This window comes from Candoia aspera, chromosome 4 (genome assembly GCF_035149785.1).
Source record: "Candoia aspera isolate rCanAsp1 chromosome 4, rCanAsp1.hap2, whole genome shotgun sequence".
In the NCBI taxonomy this organism is placed as follows: Eukaryota; Metazoa; Chordata; class Lepidosauria; order Squamata; family Boidae; genus Candoia; species Candoia aspera.
This window is the reverse complement of record NC_086156.1, coordinates 22,216,229-22,235,618: the sequence shown is the minus strand read 5'-3', so window position 1 is coordinate 22,235,618 and position 19,390 is coordinate 22,216,229. Positions and strand designations below refer to the sequence as shown.

At 37.7% G+C, this 19,390-nt stretch overlaps 1 protein-coding gene across 1 annotated transcript in view; it reads right to left on the bottom strand.

Moving 5' to 3' along the window:
* The window catches only part of ITGA8 (integrin subunit alpha 8), a 130,396-nt gene that overhangs the window by 53,172 nt on the left and 57,834 nt on the right, over window positions 1–19,390 (bottom strand). The window contains exons 16-21 of the mRNA XM_063303582.1: window positions 12,651–12,706; window positions 8,825–8,979; window positions 6,780–6,917; window positions 6,249–6,316; window positions 4,543–4,690; window positions 1,271–1,363 (exon numbers count right to left, since the gene is read on the bottom strand). Coding sequence (XP_063159652.1) covers window positions 1,271–1,363; window positions 4,543–4,690; window positions 6,249–6,316; window positions 6,780–6,917; window positions 8,825–8,979; window positions 12,651–12,706 — 658 coding nt within the window. The remainder of the gene's footprint in view (window positions 1–1,270; window positions 1,364–4,542; window positions 4,691–6,248; window positions 6,317–6,779; window positions 6,918–8,824; window positions 8,980–12,650; window positions 12,707–19,390) is intronic.

Below are 19,390 nucleotides of genomic sequence, written 5' to 3'. Positions count from 1 at the left end.
AAAATTGTACTCCTGATGTATGTGTTAACGAGCAGCAGATGGTGCCTCTGGGTGGCAATGGGCTTTAATGATGGCTTTTGGTCCTTGACACTGCTAGTAATAATGGGCAAATGAGGTTCACATATGCCAACAATAAAACTCCACAGAGGTCAATGGATTTTATCTGTTTAAAGCAGTAGGAGAGTTTTTCTGAAGAAAGAAAGAAAGGGAGGGAGAGAGAGACAGCGCTAGCTTTTAGAATACTTTCACACAATGTTACCTCACAAGTTCTTTCATTTTTAATGTACAGATAGTCCTCAGGTTACGTCTATTCATTCAGCAACCATTCAAAGTTATGGCAGGGTTGAACAAATGGCAGTTGTCCTTGGAGTTCCAGCTGTCACAGTGTCCACACAATTATGTGATCACAATTTCCAATGTTCTCTGCTGGGTTCCCACAAGCAAAGTCAATAGGGAAGCCGGCAGGAAGTTGGAAGTTGTGGTCACATGAGGTCCTCGCTTAATGATGGCAATCGCGACTGCTGGAACTGTCATCACTAAGTAACACAGTGATGTGACGTCACGCTTTATGGTTGTGAGTCTAATGACAACTTTGGCTTCAAGGTGATTGAAGTAAGCAAAACCATAATTGGACCCATTGTGATGTACCCTCATAATAAAAATACAAAACAAATAACATCAGTGAATTGGGAAATTCTCATGATATTTGTGCTACTTTATATGATTCTACTCTCAGATTTAGCTGCATATGGATATAACTACAAGTACTTTGAATAATTGTATCAGTACAAACTAGTATGTGTCCACTCAGAAGCATGCTCAGTGGTACTTTCAGATATATGACAGGGCTGGAGCCTGACAATGTACACCTAACTCTGGAGAAATCACATCTATAGAATTTAGTGGATTTACTCCCAGGCAATTGTCTATCAGATTACAACCTAAATATCAGTGAAAACTATGGAACACTTACATGCTTAAGCCCTCAAAAATGTAATTAATCTTATGTGGTCGCTGAGAGTTGACAACAACTTGATGGCACATAATCAATCACCAATCACAGCAGCTGGAATGTGTCTGGGGTCACAAATAAGCTCACTAGAGTATTATCTTTTTAAATATACAGTATAATGTTGTCTCCTGTTCAACTACCAATTTCATGCCTGCAGATTTTTTGAAGTGATCATTCACTGACATTTGGTAGTTTTCCATTAATTCTCCAAACAATTTAATTTGCTAAAACCAACAAATGTTTTTGGTTTTGCCTTACATTTATTCCAGCTGCCATGGGGTTTCCAAGGTCGCAAATCACCATTCTAGTTTCATTTTCCATCTTATAATCACAGCTCAGCACACGCAGTGCCTGTAACCAAAGAACATCAACATGGAGGTGAAAGGTCAGTCCAGAATGTATCCTGTTGGAAAAATGAATGGCTTTCAGATAGCAAGATTGCTGATTTCAAAAACCTGCACAGAAGTCCAATAACTTATTCATGAATAAGGCAGATTTGACATTAAAAAAAAAAGAGATTTGCCCGAATTTTAACAGTGCTCAAAGATATGTATGTATGTATGTATGTATGCATGCATGCATGCATGTACATACATTTTGTCCCTGGTATCATTTGTTTCTTTACTGCAGGTACGAAAGGAACATGGAGAGATTATTGGTATTACATAGCTCAATCACACGAGGTTGGGAAGTGAAATAAAGAAAGCTATCTTGCCCTAATATTCTGACAGCAGAATTGGAATTCACAATAAAATATATTTTTGCAGATCTCAGTAGTTTAATTTTTTACAGTGATGTTTATGTTGGAAAGCTGCTTTATCATAAAACAGCATAGAGCCATAAAACAATGTAAAAGTCAATACAGAAGTACTATAAAACTTAAAAGGCAAATGCTGCCATAATCTTTAAATTGATACTTATATGGCAATATAAGACTGGATGAGAAATTTGTTCAATTTTTGTTTAATGGAAACTTACTTTATTAGCATTTTCTGAACCTACGTATGAACTTAAATGGAATTATACATTAATATCCACACAAAATGTGTATTATAGGAAAAATGCTTGCAAAAAAGTGTATGTTAAGGGAAAGTACATACAAAAATATTTATATTAAGAGGAAAGGGCTTAAAATGCACATTTATTTTTATCTGAACCTGATGTAGGAATGGGATTGAAGAAATTAAAGCTGGAAAAATGGGAAAATGAACTTGCCAAATTGGCCCATACTCATACATAAATAGTGTAACTCAAATTAAATACATGTGAACTTATAATATTGAGGAATACATCAAGCACTAAATGTATAGTTAATAATTAGTATGATAGCATATAGATCAGTGTTTCTCACCTTGGCAACTTAAATCCTGGCTGGGGAATTCTGGGAGTTGAAGTCTATACATCTTAAAGTCATTGAGCTTGAGAAACACCGATCTAGACAATGGCTGAAAAGTCAGGGCCACACGCGATTCTGTGTGTAGCTTAAGTCTTGACAAAAAACAATGCCAAAATAGTTTGATATGTTGATGACTTTTTACTCCCTAGTAAATATAGTGCTAACTTCTTGTATATTATCTTTGGTCTTTGCTCCCTATCTGGGTCAACTGAATCAATTCAATTAAACAGGAGATGGGAAGAAGGAGAAGCATAGAAAGGTGTAAGACATGAAAAGTTACATATAACAGCCTTCAACAAAACAAAAACATATTTGCCTTTTTTTTTCTTTAGCATAATTCACAGGAGAAGTAACATCATTTAACAATGTATACAAAATGCTTTTTAAAATCATAATGTGGCTGGAATGACTGCTATGCATGTTACTAAGCAAAGGTATCTTTTGCAACCTGATGCCTTCCAGATATATTTAACAATCATTCCCATCATTTTACAGCCAGTGGGGTAAGCTAATTATTCCAGATGGGCGGGAAGACCTGCCAGATACCAAAAAAGATATTTGTGCATAGTAATGTCCTGAAATACTATGCTGAAGACTCCAGCTCTATATAACCTGAGATATGACCTAAAACAGTAGCTCATAATTAGACACTCTGGGATATATCAGCTGTCTGAAACAAACCCAGGGTACCAATATTAATGCTGTTCTTAAGGAACCATGAATAAACAGAGGGAACCCAACATGCTTAAAACAACAGTCTGATAATCAAAGATCTAAGTATTCTGCTCCCATAAAGAAACCTGTGGTTTGAAGTCATGTCAGGTTACAGGACTGTGCACATGTATTTGGAAAATAAGACTTGGTCTGTGAAAAGGGAAAATATTCACATGTTTGGCTGGCAACTTTACTGATCATATCGGCATATCTAGAAAAACCTCTAATACCTGTAACAACTGGAAAGCAATCAGTTTTGGGTTTTTTGTTTTAATAGTAACACGTGGTTCATTTTACAGCTCTGAACAGTAGCAAAGCCTGACCAATTAGCACCAGAATGATCTGGAATTGTTTCAAGTGGAAACCACTGGAAAGTGGGTGAAAAAGAGACAACCTCGAAAAATTACTGGATTAATAATGTTGTAATCTTTACATCTCGCAAAAAGGCTTTCATGACAATGATTATCACTGATCAATTTGTATTTCTCCAAAGATCAATGAACTGAGTATTTCCTGTTTTAGTTTCATTGTCTTTAGAAAACATTACTCATTTGTCAACATTATTATTAGCTGGAGGGGAAGGTGAAAGATTGTGCAACAAATAGTTTCAGGGCTGTTCTGGAATATTCATTTAGGTTAAATATTGGGGGCTACCAAGTGAGTTTTAGATATACAAGATTAGAGATTTCAAACTCAAACAAATGGTCTAGAATGTATCAACTTTCAACCATTTGTAGTTCAATAAAATGATATATTCCTCTTGCCCACTGGTGAATACATGAACCATGTGTGCATCTAAGGGATAGAATTTCATCTTGGCTTTTTGAAAAGTACCTCTTCTTTATACTTTTTAAGTAAAATGTGCTACATCTAGATCAGTTCATGCTACACTTGCCCTGCTGAACGTTATTGAGAACTTTTCCTAACCCACCTTCTCATAACCTCAGCCTTCTGATGAAGATTTATATTGAAAGAACATTAGTTATTTCAAAATCTGGGCCACATTTTAGGGATGTGTGAAGATCAAAGATTAAATTCCAAAGTGATTCAGTTGAATCACCTTTTCAAATCTGGTCTTTGAAGTGAACTGCCAATAATTATACACACTAAAGCAGGTGCTTTTGAATTAATGAGAAGATCTGATATACATTTTTATTCAGTTGAATTGAATCTTCAAACTTTATTGATTATTTGAATCAATCATACAAATCAAATTTAAAATGTGAATCAAACCAATTATTGAAATTAAATTCTACGATATACTGACTGAATTGATATACATCAGTTTAAAACCCATATGAGACAGGACAGTTGTTGGGTTCCTGCCACCCCACCCCCAAATGTTACAGTTTTGTGCAAATTTTGGTTATGCAGTCTCCAATGGAGATAAAAAAAAAATAAAATGAGTGCTGACCATTACCTTGTTATTCCGCTCAACACCCGTGTAGTCTGCTTCTGGAGGTATTTTTATATGCAGCTCAGCTTCATAGGCACCTTCTCCTTCATTTCTTGAATTGACTGTAAGCATGAGATAGTTTTCTTCGCCAATTACAATCTGATCCCTATCTCTATTAAAAAAAAAAAGCATTGCAAAAGAGTTTTGAACAGGAGCTAGATCTATTTCTGAGCAGATTGTGATCTAAAACATCAGTTGTATTTCACAGATCAGGCCAACTGGTCCCATCTTTTGTTACTAATCCACCCATAAGATGGACAATCCCAAAATTTGCCTTGGCAAATAAATTGATATTTCAAGATAATGTTCCACATTGGGTTATGCAATGTGTGCCCAAAGTTTCCCCATACTATATATCTTCCTTAGTGCTCTCTACCCAGCCTTTGCCTTCCGGCTTGTGAAAAAGGATGCTTAAATGAAAATATTGAAGTAGGAAGCTGGTATACTGCAAAGTGAGGCATCAGTCTCTAGAATCATATTTACTTACAGGAAAGCCTTTGGGGTGCATATAACTCCCAGAAGACGATAAAAGACATTCTGGGGTGCTAGATCATGTTCTAGTAAATGTGTGCTTTGTGGCTAGTCCTTGAGTAATTGGAGCACCTTATAAATAGGCAAGTCTTCCCTGAAAGCCATTATCTAAATCTGCCCCCGGCATGATCTCAAAATTCTACATCTCCTTTCTTCCCACAATCTGCCTGCCCAGATCTGATATGTCCCTTATTTAGTCATTGGATGGAACTGTGCTGAGAATCCCAGAAAAAAAGAGTGAATTAATTTGACTACAAATCATGACAAATAGTTTTGAGTGCCAGATCCTGTCACAGATGGTGCCACAATGAAGATAGCACAAGTGAGTGAAAAGGCACTCCTGGGGATTCCAAAACCCAAGCTGGTTACTATAGGAGAATGCAGTCTTTGAAATAGAGCAGGAGCATCTGTATTTGTGTAGTGGTGGAGTCAAAAAAGTGATTATGGTTGCATGGTCATGGCCTTGATGATGATGATAATTTACAATCCTAACCCTCTTCCCCCTTCCCTCCCCTCCCCTCCCCTCCCCTCCCCAAGGCTATTAGCTATGAATGCTAAGCTCTTTGGAGGAAAGGCCACATATAATGAAATGAAATAAATAATAAACAGAAGCAAACAATGTCTGGGAATAGCAGGGCAAAAATGCATTCAAACAGTGGAAACAGCTACTGGAATATAGCTGATTGTACAATGTCATGCATCTCTACAGAATGTTTCTGAAACCTGTGTCCTCCAATCCATTATTGTGGGAGTAGGCTATATGGTATGAGGCTAGAACTGCAGCAATGTTAAGTCAATGCATTCCTGTAACCATTCCTGTGACAAATTCTGAGTGAAAGTAAATACATGGAGTTTTGCTCTAATGAGGCAAAATGTTTAATCTTTTGCTTAAATAAACAAGGTTTGAAGAAGCAAAAATATACAGAGAGGATTTGGATTTTGAAACTGCAAAGAAAAGTAAGCTAAAGACTAAAGTTAGCTCAACATGCAGTGCTTAAAACTGATTTATAATTGCAAGGCATGCCCCTTCCTACTATTTTACTATTGTATTTTATACCACCTCCCACACACACACTTTTTAATGACCACCTTTATTCCATTAAGTACAAATACATACATGTTTACTTGTTCCAACTTACGGCATAACGGAAAGTCTCAAGTCAGGAATGCACACGTTGTCTTCTCCACAATCCACAAGAATGTATGCCTAAATTGTCCAAAACACGCATTGCTCATGTTAGGGCTATTTGGCAGGAATTCCAGCCATTTCCTTTCCTTCCTTTTTGTTTCTTTGATAGCCATTAAAAATATCTTCCCAAAAAGATTTTGATCCTTCCAAATCCTGATCTCAGTACAAGCCACACTTAGTTACTTGTATATGTAAAGCCAAGTTATGTTCTGCATATTGGGTGTGTATACATATTTTTTCCATTCCAAGGCAAGGAATATGCTTTCACATCTTGTTACTGTTAGCTAGGACTACAAGAATGAGAGCACTTTGAAAATGCAGTTGGAAGACGGTAACAAATTTAAGGTTAGTCTGGTTCAATTAACTCACCACAATGAACTAATTCAGCTTTTGTTGTTAAGGGAATGCTGAAACTACTGAGTAGACCACCTTATAGAATAGACTTCATAATATGATAGAATTTGCATGCAAAGACCCACACCTGTTCCTCCATTCTGTTTTCTTGGTAGTAGTTCAATACTGGGCTCACAGCTAATCCATCTGAAAATGTGGATTCATCCAGTCTATAGTTCAAGCTAATATTGATTGGAGACAATTTATCTCTAAATTCAGTTTCATCCTGCAGGAATTAAATTATAGGAAGCTAAATTTTGAGATATATGCATCATCATACTTCATGAATGTACAAAATAAATATCTGATCTTTATTTCAATAATAAAGCAATTAATATTCCAGCCCTATGACTGTCTATTTAGATGTTGGGATGACTACTTTTATTGGAATGCATTTTTTCACTACAAATAAATATGCATATGATCAGAGGCTATGACTTTTAAAAAGACAAAGAACAAGTTTAATTTGTATTAAAGCGTCTATGACACTTTGCCTTCATGAATTCATACTTAAGAAGTAGCTAGCTAAATTTATTTTCAAAAGTGATACAATGGTAAAAACACTGGATTTGGGAGCTCCAGATTAAAATCCACACTGAATTATGAAGCTCATTCAATAGCTTCAGATCAGCCACTGTCTCTCAAAGTAACCTAGGCTTGTGGGATTGTGCAGAAAAAATGTGTGAAGGAACTTGTACGTCCCCTCTGTTCCTGGAAGAAAAATGGGAAAAGAAAAGAAGAGTTGACAAATCTATGGTCTTCCAGATGGTTTCAAACTGGAACTCCCAACATCCCCGACCGCTGGTCAAGTAGAGTGGAAAACTGAGATCTAGCCCATTTCAGAACAAAATGAAACTTTTGCTGCTAGCCTATTACATAAACATTAAATGCACTTCAGCAAAAAAAAAACTCTGGAGCTTTTGCCAGCCTAAAGGGCCCAACTGATTCTACACTGTCTGTAACAAATACATTTGTTTCTGTGCCTTTCTGACCATCCTCCAGAATTAGGAAGATAAGCAACACCAGAGAAACAGAATTGAACTCAGCTATTAAAATTGAACATATCTGATGTTCTTGCAACATCTGCAAACACTATTCATACAATTGGTGTTGTATACATGAGTATTATTACTGTATTTGCATACAGTTGATATAAGCTTGCACTAATATATTCTACCTCATCAAATCTGATGTCAAATATTCTCCACATATTTTGTGGATTTTCAGATATGTTTAGGTATTTTATATTTGCACATGACAGCCAATTATACCTCATTTCAATATCTGACATCTCTCAATTGACTTTTCACAGTTCATACAGAAAGAATTTAGTATTTAATAGTACTGATAGTTGATATCTTCTAGTGTATCAAAATATTTTTGAAGTTACTAACTTTTGGGAAACAATTTTTGAATTAAAATTTGCTATGATATTTTGTTATATGACTGCCATGTCACAGAAAGTTCTTGGTATGTATATTAAAGTGCACACTGATATTAAAGTTATATTAGATTTCACCACTGCCAACTGTGAATTTATTATGTATTTCCATGTGGTTTGCATTGCAAAAAATGTGATGGGCAACAGAAATAAGACAATATTTCATGAGCTTCAAATACTGTATTATAATCTGAACAATCAACAAGGAAACTTTTGAGAAAAAGATTCAAAACACAGAAACCATTTCTTTGATTTTGGCCAAAATTCTGAACACTCATAAACAAAGGAAAGGAGAAAATACACCCCAAATTTGTGTGATCTAGATACATTCAAGTTTTTCTTAATGCCGCAGGCACAGTCCAAATAAGAAAGTAAATGGGATCAATTTACACCTTAAAACAGATAACCCGCAACTCATCTCACTATTTCCCCCCCCTCATTTGTTGAGTGTTTCAGCAAGTATGGCTATCTTTCAACTATTTAAAGTTTGAAGGAGAAAGTTCATGGAAATGATTTATTATCATGCATATATTCTAAAGCCATACAATTAGAAATGCATTGAATTTACAAAATCAATTTTACTATTTTAATTGATTTTAGCTGACATTGTTTGCTCATCCATATTCAAACTATATTCCAGAATAACTACCCTGAAAGTATAATTTTCTTGACCAGCAAAGAACAAAACTTACTCTAAGATAAATCACAAAGTCCTTGCAAGTCAGCCAATTCTGTGTAGTTATCATGAAGGAGAAGACATGCTGTGACTGATGATAATCAAGGAAGAGAGTCCTCTTAACAGCTCCTTTGGTTTTTAGTGAATCTAACTGTAGTTCAGCTTTCAGAACTAAAGAACATTAGGAAACAAAATGTTGTAAAAGGCAAATATTGTCCTTCACATTCTGCTCTGGTTTTAGAGAAAGCTGCTGTTTTGGCAGCATCTATACATTCAATGGATCAACCATATTTTTCTACAAGTAGGATATCCAGATATTTCTTATGGCATTGTAAAGAAGAAAACAAAGACTGTTGTGAATTCTTCACTGCCTTTTAACGACAAATGTACCACATCAAAACAAAAATGTACAATACCTCTACAATACTCTCGCAAGTAAAATGGTTCTAAGTTTTACATTTTTGACAGACCCAATGTCTTTGCAGCAGAACTGATACCAGCATCTATGGATTTCCACAAAGACAGCCTTGATTGTCTCTATCCTCTTTTAAAACATTATTTAAACAGCCAAATACAGTACTACGAAGAAAAGTGCTGGGTTAAGTGGCAACAGCTGCCCTCATCCCACAGAGTGGCATCTAGAGGCTCTGAGAAAATGAAGTCAAAGGAGCGCAGTTCAGGCAAATTGGGAAAATAAGATGATTGCTGCAGTTGCCCTCATCCAATGCTTCTCTTCAGACTGTCAAATTAAGGAACTGCTAACCTCAGAAAGTGCCAGTACTCTTCCTCTCATGGCCACGTATTCTTGTTTGCTTTATGGCAAGCTTTAGGAGGGCTGTGGCCCTACCTTAAATCTTCTATAATCTAGACCAGGATTTTCTAATCTGTGTTCCATGGAACCCTAGGTTCTATGATAACTTTATAGGATTCCAAGAGAGACTAAAGGAAATAAAAGTTAACTTGAACCCAGCAAATTTTCTACCACTATAGTTTTTTCTCTGGAGCTGGGGTTCCAGGATTTTTCTTTAAATTAACAGGTTCTGTAGCCTGAAAATGTTTGAAAAACCCTGCTCTAGAACAGTGCTTCTAAACTTCAGCATCTTTAAGATGTGTAGACTTCAACTCCCAGTTGGCATGCTCCCAGCTGGGAGTTGAACTCCACACATCTTAAAGTTGCTGAGGATGAGAAACCCTGCTCTAGACTTTCCTCCTTAAACATTCCAGTTTTCTCTTCTGGCTCAAAACTCTACCATCAGCCTGAGGAAGTCTCAATGTCCAATGAAAAACTAGTCACTCCACCTCAGGGACAGCTCTCAGCAGAACAAACTATGCCTTGCTGACCTGAGGGCACAGGCCTTCTCTCATCTTCAGATGCCACACCTTTGCCATTCTCATAGCCAAGTGAAAATATGAGGCTATGGACATAGCTGGGGCATCTTTAAAAATTCACAATCAGCATCTATCAGGAGTGGTACCACTGAAGCACCAAGCCTTGCCAATCTCTTTGACCCCTTTGCTATGAGTAACATATGGTTATATCTACTCCTGGAGGGAAGAGGGTTTTTTTTAGAATTGTGTAAAGATTTTTGTTAATCCCGCCTTTCTTATTTTTATAAATAAGTCAAGGTGGGAACATACCTAATACTCCTTCCTCCTCCTACTTTCCCCACAACAACAACCCTGTGAGGTGAGTTGGTCTGAGAGAGTACTGGCCCAAAGTTGCCCAGCTGGCTTTCATGCCTAAGGTGGGACTAGAACTCACAGTCTCCTGGTTTCTAGCCTAGTGCCCTAACTACTAGACCAAACTGGCTCTTTAAAATGGGATATGAACTAGTTACTTCTAAATAATTTTATTTTTTTATTTTTTTATTCAATTTGTCCCCATCCATCTCTTCCGATCAGAGGACTCTGGGCGGTTTACAATAATTAATTAAAACAACAATCATACTGGCTCTTAATTCATAATTACGTTACATGGGCTTAAGTTTTGTCTCATTCTACCAGATTTCTTACAGCACAGGGACTGCAAAGTATACACACAAACACCTTATTTATTTATTAATTTATGATAGATGGCAGAACAGTTTACAAACAGAAGACTAAGAACAGCAAAAAAACAAAAACAAAAAACAACCAACCAACCAAAACAAACCAAAAACTCAAACCAAGAAGAGCTACTAATGAGGACTGTACTTGAGAACCACCTAAAAACTTCAACTACACATTAAGCAGGCAACCCAGTGTTGTTGCTCAGCACAAAGAATGCAAGAGTTGCATTGGCTTCCAGTTGGTTTCTGGGTACAATTCAAGATACTGATCACCTTCAAAGTCATACATGATTTGGGATGTGAGTCAGCCCACTTAAGTGTGCCTGTAGAGTGTACTTGCTGAGATGCCCCATTCTTTGTGAGGTATGTCCAGAGGGGACTTTGAAGGCCAGCATTCTCTGCAGAAGCTTCCCTCCTGTGATATGCCCTCCCTTCAAATGTAAGGTACATACATTCACTTTTAATATTTAGGAAACTTATAAACGTATTTTTTCCAGTGTGTATTTGAGGACTGATGTGGGAATAGCCAAAATATCTGAGTATGAAATGAATTTTTTTATTGATGGATGATACATGGTGCTATAATTAAAATATACAGTAACTGTTTATTATATTTTTATGGTTTGATCTATTTAATACCTTTTCTTTGATTGTTGTATTAGTCTGTATTTATATGTTGCTGCTTCTGAGTTGCTTAGAGTAAAAATGATTGAAGAAGCATAAAAGTAATGACTTAAATTAATGGACCCATTTTGACATTTAAAAAGCAACAATAAAAACTAGTACAATTGTTGAAGATTAAATGTCTGCTGAAGGAGAAGTTCTTAGCTTCTCGTCTTAAATGCTTGCAATGAATATACTAGCTGCCTCTCCCTTGAGAGTTTATTCCACTGTTAAGGGGCAGAGATAGCTCTTTTCCTTTTAAATTTATTTATTATCCCACCTTTATTATTTTTATGAATAACTCAAGGCAGTAAACATACCTAATACTCCTTCCTCCTTCTATTTTCCCCACAACAACAACCCTGTGAGGTGAGTTGGGCTGAGAGTGAGTGTCTGGCCCAAGGCCACCCAGCCAGCTTCCATGTCTAAGGTGAGACTAGAACTCTCAGTCTCCTGGTTTATACCCTAGCACCTTAACCACTAGACCAAACTGGCTCTCATCTTCTTATGGGCAGTGGCATCTAGAGAATAACTCTGAAGAAGAACTTAATAACTGGGGAGGAACAAATGAAATCAGGTTTCAAAGGTATGAGTTTCCCCATTCACTTCAATTGTGTTCTTAAAATTAAAGGTCAAACTAGTTATGATGTTAATTGCATGTGTTTGTCACAATGGCATCTTTTCTTGACATGGCAGTAGCAACTTATGGAAGCAAACTTTTGGAAGAATTGTTTCAGTGAGAGAGTCCTAAATTCTCCTACCACCTGTTAGTCTTCCCTAACATGGTGATCTCCACATGTGTTGGGTTACAATTCCCATCATCCAGAACTTGTATGACCTTTAGTCATACATACTGAGAGTTGTGGAATTTGAAGTTCTGGAAGATTCTGAGCTGAGGATGGTTGACTTAAAGGTTTTATCATCATCTGTAATTTTAAACATAAAGCATGCTTGTTATTTGCATTCCTGGTATTAACAACTGGTTTTAAGAGTGTTAAACTGTGCAGGTCATAAAGACAACTTTAATTTTAAAAAATCCCTCAATGTTCTCATGCAAATTTTCAAACCCCTTGCCCTCACCCCCACCCCACAACCTTCAATGCTAACATGCAAATATTAAAAAAGACTTACCTATTTTATCTGAAAAACCCGGACTTTGAAAACCTGCACAGACTGTTACAGTAAAACTGTAAAGGAAATGGGGAAAGGGGAAAGAACTCTTATTGAAGTTCTAGTGAACATTTAAAAAAAATCTTATCAACATTGTTTTCTTTTGTCTTCCTTTATAAAACCTGCCATAGAAAACATCCTACTCAAATAGCATTTTTGCTATTGGTTTATCAACCTTCCCATCTCCACTGCTTAACTAAAGGAAATCTAATTCTGAATATTTCCTTTCTAGGCACCATCACTAAATAATTATGCTTTCTAAACCAGGGTTATGTAATCTGAAGCTCACAAATCCCAAGGCTTATGCCCAGTCATCTAACAAAATCTGTTTCCAAAATGCAGAAATTTGGTTGTGATTTTTCATAGGTTTTGCTCAAATAACAATTATGGGTGCTCAAGCCACTGGTGGGCTTAACAAACCTATTTTACATATCCTAACCCTTCCCACAACAGTAAGAAATGGCAGCTCATCCCCTTTAGAGATGTTACCCCTTATTACCAGCTCAGTTTTTTTTTTCCAAATATGCATATTATGATTGGTTTGCTGCTTAATTGGTCTGTTGTAAAGTTGGCCTTAGCTTCCAGGTCTGATCACACTGAGACATTAAATATTTTATATATCCCATTTATCTGGCCATTGCCTAGTCAATGTTACAAATTAAGTCATAATCTCATAAACTGAAGAGCATTTCAACTGTAAGATTTTCCCATGTATTATAATATAAATTTTTAATCAGCCTATATTCAAAGGGCTTTCACAAATAACCACAGATAGATGGTTAAATCATTATACCCCCCCCACACACACATGTATGTCTATATGTATTTTGTGCCACAGAACTACAATTTCCTGCTAACTGGAAATCCATCATCTGTGACTTGACCCTGATGATAGTCTATGAGCTCCATGCTAAAGAAGAGGAACAAAAGCCACACACAGCAGAATATGCCAGCTTTCCTCAATCTGGAATTCTCCCAGAGGGTATATATGGCTAGGAATTATTAGGGGATACAAGTTAGGGATGGCTGTTTTACAGAAACTAATTATTCCTAGTACAGCAGCAAAACATTTCATATATGAAGTCTTCTTAGATGCCAATTAATTGGGGAAAACTGTAGGATATATATAAGCACTGTGTTCAGATTTCCCCCAAATACGTCTGGCAGAGCAAAACATACAGTTATAGTTTCTAATGTAATTTTGCTAGAAAAAAAAAGTATGTGTACAATGAAAAAGCCTGATGAAACATTATGTAATACAGGTAATCCTCACTTAACAAGCATTCATTTAGTGACAGTTCGGATTTACAACAGTGCTGGAAAAACTGACTTATGACTGGTATTCACACTTATGACTTTTGCAGCATCTCCGCAGTCACACAATCATGATCTGGGCGCTTGGCAACTGGTTCGCATTTATGACCATTGCAGAGTCATGTGGTCACATGATCTCGATTTTCAACCTTGCCAGCCAGCTTCTGGCAAGCAAAATCAATGGGGAACCACGTGATTCGCTTAACAACCATGTGGTTCACTTAACGCCCAGTGATTCGCTTAACGACTCCACAAAAAAGGTTGTAAGATCAGGACAAATTTGCTTAATGACCGCTTTGCTTAGCAACTGAAATTCTGGTCCCAATTGTGATCATTAAGTGAGGACTACCTTTATGTAATGATTTCAACCTTGAAAAAGTTTTAGGCCAACCTTCTTTCCATGTATGTGGACTTAGCCTCCCAGAGTTCTCCAGACAACATAGCCATTGCTGAGAATTCTGGGAATTGAACTCTACACATCTGGAGAACACTAAGTTTGTGAAAATCTGCTCTAGTTTTTAAGTATTCTAGTCCCACTCTTCAAGGGTCAGAAGGTACTATCTGAACCAGGTTGTACTCCGTTAATTGTATGCTTTCCTTTCTGATCCTTGCCCGCATTTATAATTTTGGTGTTGATAATCAGTCCACTCCCAAATCACCAGAATGTCTAATGCCCAGTTAAGTCTACCTTAAGCTGGCTAAATTCTGCTATGAATACAAATCTCTCCTGAAACAGAAAAGATGGTGTTCATTTATTTTAATTTTTGTTGAACTCTACTTGGATTCAGTGTGTGGGAAATTACTTAGGAGGACTGGACCTAGCCAGGCCTTATTTATGCTGGCACAGTGGGAATGGCCTTAGCCTGGCTAGTGTTTGAATATGGTATTACTTGCTCTGCCCCAAATCTGCTCCCTATCCCCCAGCTTTTCTGCAGGCATAGCTCGAAGTCACTAAATCTTGGAGTCAACCAACAGAAGGAGCACTCGGCACACTAAGGTGATTCATGCTTCATCCAAAAAAAACCCCATCCATATAGATAAAACATGTCCCAGTTAAATGTACTAGAAAAAAAGGAAAACAAAGGAAGCAATCCACTGCAGGTATCAAGAATGTATGCTGCCATGCTATAGTCTTACTGAAAGTAATGGGACTTAAGATAATTATGAGTAGCTTTTTCTGCTGATTTCTATAAGACTAATGCATCACTAACTTAACTTGAATTCAACTCCCTGCTTACTACTCAATCCAAGCTTTAAATAAAGTTTTTATGATTTCTCTGTAGGTAAGAAAACAAAACTCACACATTTTAATAACAATTTCCCACTCAGTTTAAAACAATATTTTCTTTATACTAACGAATACTTTTATATTAGAATTCAAATCTTTAAACTTCTTGGACTTTTTCTGGTTAGTAAGATTTTTCATTCATTTTATCTTGAAATGTAAATCAATAGGCATTTTGTACAAGTTGCACAGCTGGCTAAGAGATACAGAAAGCTATCCCATGGGGTAAAGGAAATCTTTGTCTCTTGGAGTTTCCCTAATAATTGTTTGCATGTGTATAACATGAGGCTATAAAAACTACAGAGAAAAATTACAGAATAGAAAACTAGCAGCTGCTCTTCAATCATTTGGGAAGACTGGATTAAATTTTTTATAGTAAGAGTTAAATCTCCAGGGCGCTATATTTTATAATATAATAGTCCGAACTATAACCATCTATCAACTATTGCACTCATGTAACATATGCACTTGTACATTCTATGAGAAAATCACATTTAAGCAATCTCTTTCCCATAAAATCCAGTTCCAAAATGATAGGAGAAATCAGAATGTAATCGGGCCTTGCCTACCTATGCAGAAAAATGAGAGAGAATTCTGAGAGGGTAAAATGAATTGAGCCACATCTAGCTGTGGTCTCTCATAAATTAAATTATTTGCAAATTAAAAGAGAAGCCAGTATGTCATAGAGATATATGTGAAACCAGATAGCTATTTGTGCAGAAATATTTTGGTTTTTTTAAAACATAAATTCATATTCACATTCAAAAATGTGATTTTTTAAAAGTGTAAATCCACCAATCTGGAATGGAATATTCCATCAATTTTTTGACTCTGCTACTATTTCAGTTTGCTACGTGTAAATTGAGTATCAGTATAGCTTAGTCTCCTCCAATTCCCTGGCCTCCAAATGTGCTGGATTTCAGTTTTCGTAAGGCTATGCTGGTTGTGCCTTCAGCAAAGGATCGTTACCTTGTCGTGGTGCTGGAGCTTGAGCACCTCAATGATGCCATGAGCTAAACCGTGAAGGGCCACCCAAGACGGGAAGGTCATGACAGAGAGGTCAGACTAAATGCGATCCCTGGGGAAGGTAATGGCAAATTGGATGTGGTTATTGGTGAGATGTCAAGATTAAAGATAGACATTCTGGGCATCAGTGAACTGAAATGGACTGGAATGGGCCACTTCACATCAAATGACCACCAGATCTACTACTGCGGACAAGAGGACCACAGAAGAAATGGAGTAGCCTTCATAATTAATAGTAAAGTGGCTAAAACAGTGCTTGGATACAACCCAAAAAACGACAGAATGATCTCAATTCGAATTCAGGGCAAGCCATCTAACATCACAGTGATCCAAATATACGCCCCAACCACAAATGCTGAAGAAGCTGAAGTAGAGCAGTTCTATGAGGATCTGCAGCACCTACTGGACAACACGCCTAAAAGAGATGTTATTTTCATCACAGGAGACTGGAATGCTAAGGTGGGCAGTCAAATGACACCTCGAATTACAGGTAAGTATGGCCTGGGAGAACAAAACGAAGCAGGACACAGGCTGATAGAATTTTGCCAAGACAATTCACTCTGCATAACAAACACTCTCTTCCAACAACCTAAGAGACGGCTTTATACATGGACTTCACCAGATGGACAACACCGAAATCAGATTGATTACATCCTTTGCAGCCAAAGGTGGCGGACATCTGTACAGTCGGTAAAAACAAGGCCTGGAGCTGACTGTAGTTCAGATCACGAACTTCTTCTTGCACAATTTAGGATCAGACTAAAGAGATTAGGGAAGACCCACAGATCAGCTAGATATGAGCTCACTAATATTCCTAAGGAATATGCAGTGGAGGTGAAGAATAGATTTAAGGGACTGGACTTAGTAGATAGGGTCCCGGAAGAACTCTGGACAGAAGTTGGCAGCATTGTTCAGGAGGCGGCAACAAAATACATCCCAAAGAAAGAGAAAACCAAGAAGGCAAAATGGCTGTCTGCTGAGACACTAGAAGTAGCCCAAGAAAGAAGGAAAGCAAAAGGCAACAGTGATAGGGGGAGATATGCCCAATTAAATGCAAAATTCCAGAGTTTAGCCAGAAGAGATAAGGAATTATTTTTAAACAAGCAATGCGCGGAAGCGGAAGAAGACAATAGAATAGGAAGGACAAGAGACCTCTTCCAGAAAATTAGAAACATTGGAGGTAAATTCCAGGCAAAAATGGGTATGATCAAAAACAAAGATGGCAAGGACCTAACAGAAGAAGAAGAGATCAAGAAAAGGTGGCAAGAATATACAGAAAACCTGTATAGGAAGGATAACAATATCGGGGATAGCTTTGACAGTGTGGTCGGTGAGCTAGAGCCAGACATCCTGAAGAGTGAGGTTGAGTGGGCCTTAAGAAGCATTGCTAATAACAAGGCAACAGGAGACGACGGCATCCCAGCTGAACTGTTCAAAATCTTGCAAGATGATGCTGTCAAGGTAATGCATGCTATATGCCAGCAAATTTGGAAAACACAAGAATGGCCATCAGACTGGAAAAAATCAACTTATATCCCCATACCAAAAAAGGGAAACACTAAAGAATGTTCAAACTATCGAACAGTGGCACTCATTTCACATGCCAGTAAGGTAATGCTCAAGATCCTGCAAGGTAGACTTCAGCAATTCATGGAGCGAGAATTGCCAGACGTACAAGCTGGGTTTAGAAAAGGCAGAGGAACTAGAGACCAAATTGCCAATATCCGCTGGATAATGGAAAAAGCCAGGGAGTTTCAGAAAAACATCTATTTCTGTTTTATGGACTATTCTAAAGCCTTTGACTGTGTGGACCATAACAAATTGTGGCAAGTTCTTAGTGGTATGGGGATACCAAGTCATCTTTCTTGTCTGCCTCCTGAAGAATCTGTATAACGACCAAGTAGCAACAGTAAGAACAGACCACGGAACAACAGACTGGTTTAAGATTGGGAAAGGAGTACGGCAGGGCTGTATACTCTCACCCTACCTATTCAACTTGTATGCAGAACACATCATGCGACAAGCTGGCCTTGAGGAATCCAAGGCTGGAGTTAAAATCTCTGGAAGAAACATTAACAATCTCAGATATGCAGATGATACCACTTTGATGGCTGAAAGTGAAGAGGAACTGAGGAGCCTTATGATGAAGGTGAAAGAAGAAAGTGCAAAAGCTGGTTTGCAGCTAAACCTCAAAAAAACCAAGATTATGGCAACCAGCTTGATTGATAACTGGCAAATAGAGGGAGAAAATGTAGAAGCAGTGAAAGACTTTGTATTCCTAGGTGCAAAGATTACTGCAGATGCTGACTGCAGTCAGGAAATCAGAAGACGCTTAATCCTTGGGAGAAGAGCAATGACAAATCTCGATAAAATAGTTAAGAGCAGAGACATCACACTGACAACAAAGGCCCGCATAGTTAAAGCAATGGTGTTCCCTGTAGTAACATATGGCTGCGAGAGCTGGACCATAAGGAAGGCTGAGCGAAGGAAGATCGATGCTTTTGAACTGTGGTGTTGGAGGAAAATTCTGAGAGTGCCTTGGACTGCAAGAAGATCCAACCAGTCCATCCTCCAGGAAATAAAGCCAGACTGCTCACTTGAGGGAATGATATTAAAGGCAAAACTGAAATACTTTGGCCACATAATGAGAAGACAGGACACCCTGGAGAAGATGCTCATGCTAGGGAGAGTGGAAGGCAAAAGGAAGAGGGGCCGACCAAGGGCAAGATGGATGGATGATATTCTAGAGGTGACGGACTCGTCCCTGGGGGAGCTGGGGGTGTTGACGACCGACAGGAAGCTCTGGCGTGGGCTGGTCCATGAAGTCACGAAGAGTCGGAAGCAACTAAACGAATAAACAACAACAACATGCTGGTTGTGCAGTAGAGGAACCTGTCCAATAAATCTAGAGGGCACTGGGTTAGGGAAGCTTGGAACAGAGTTATGATGTAGATCTTTCTTGCTTCAAGCTAGGATTTCAGAAGATTGCAATGGCTGGAGACCACATTTCAGATTTTCTTCTATAGAGGTAGAAAGACCAGATGGATAAATGACAAAGCAAATAAGCACAAGCAAT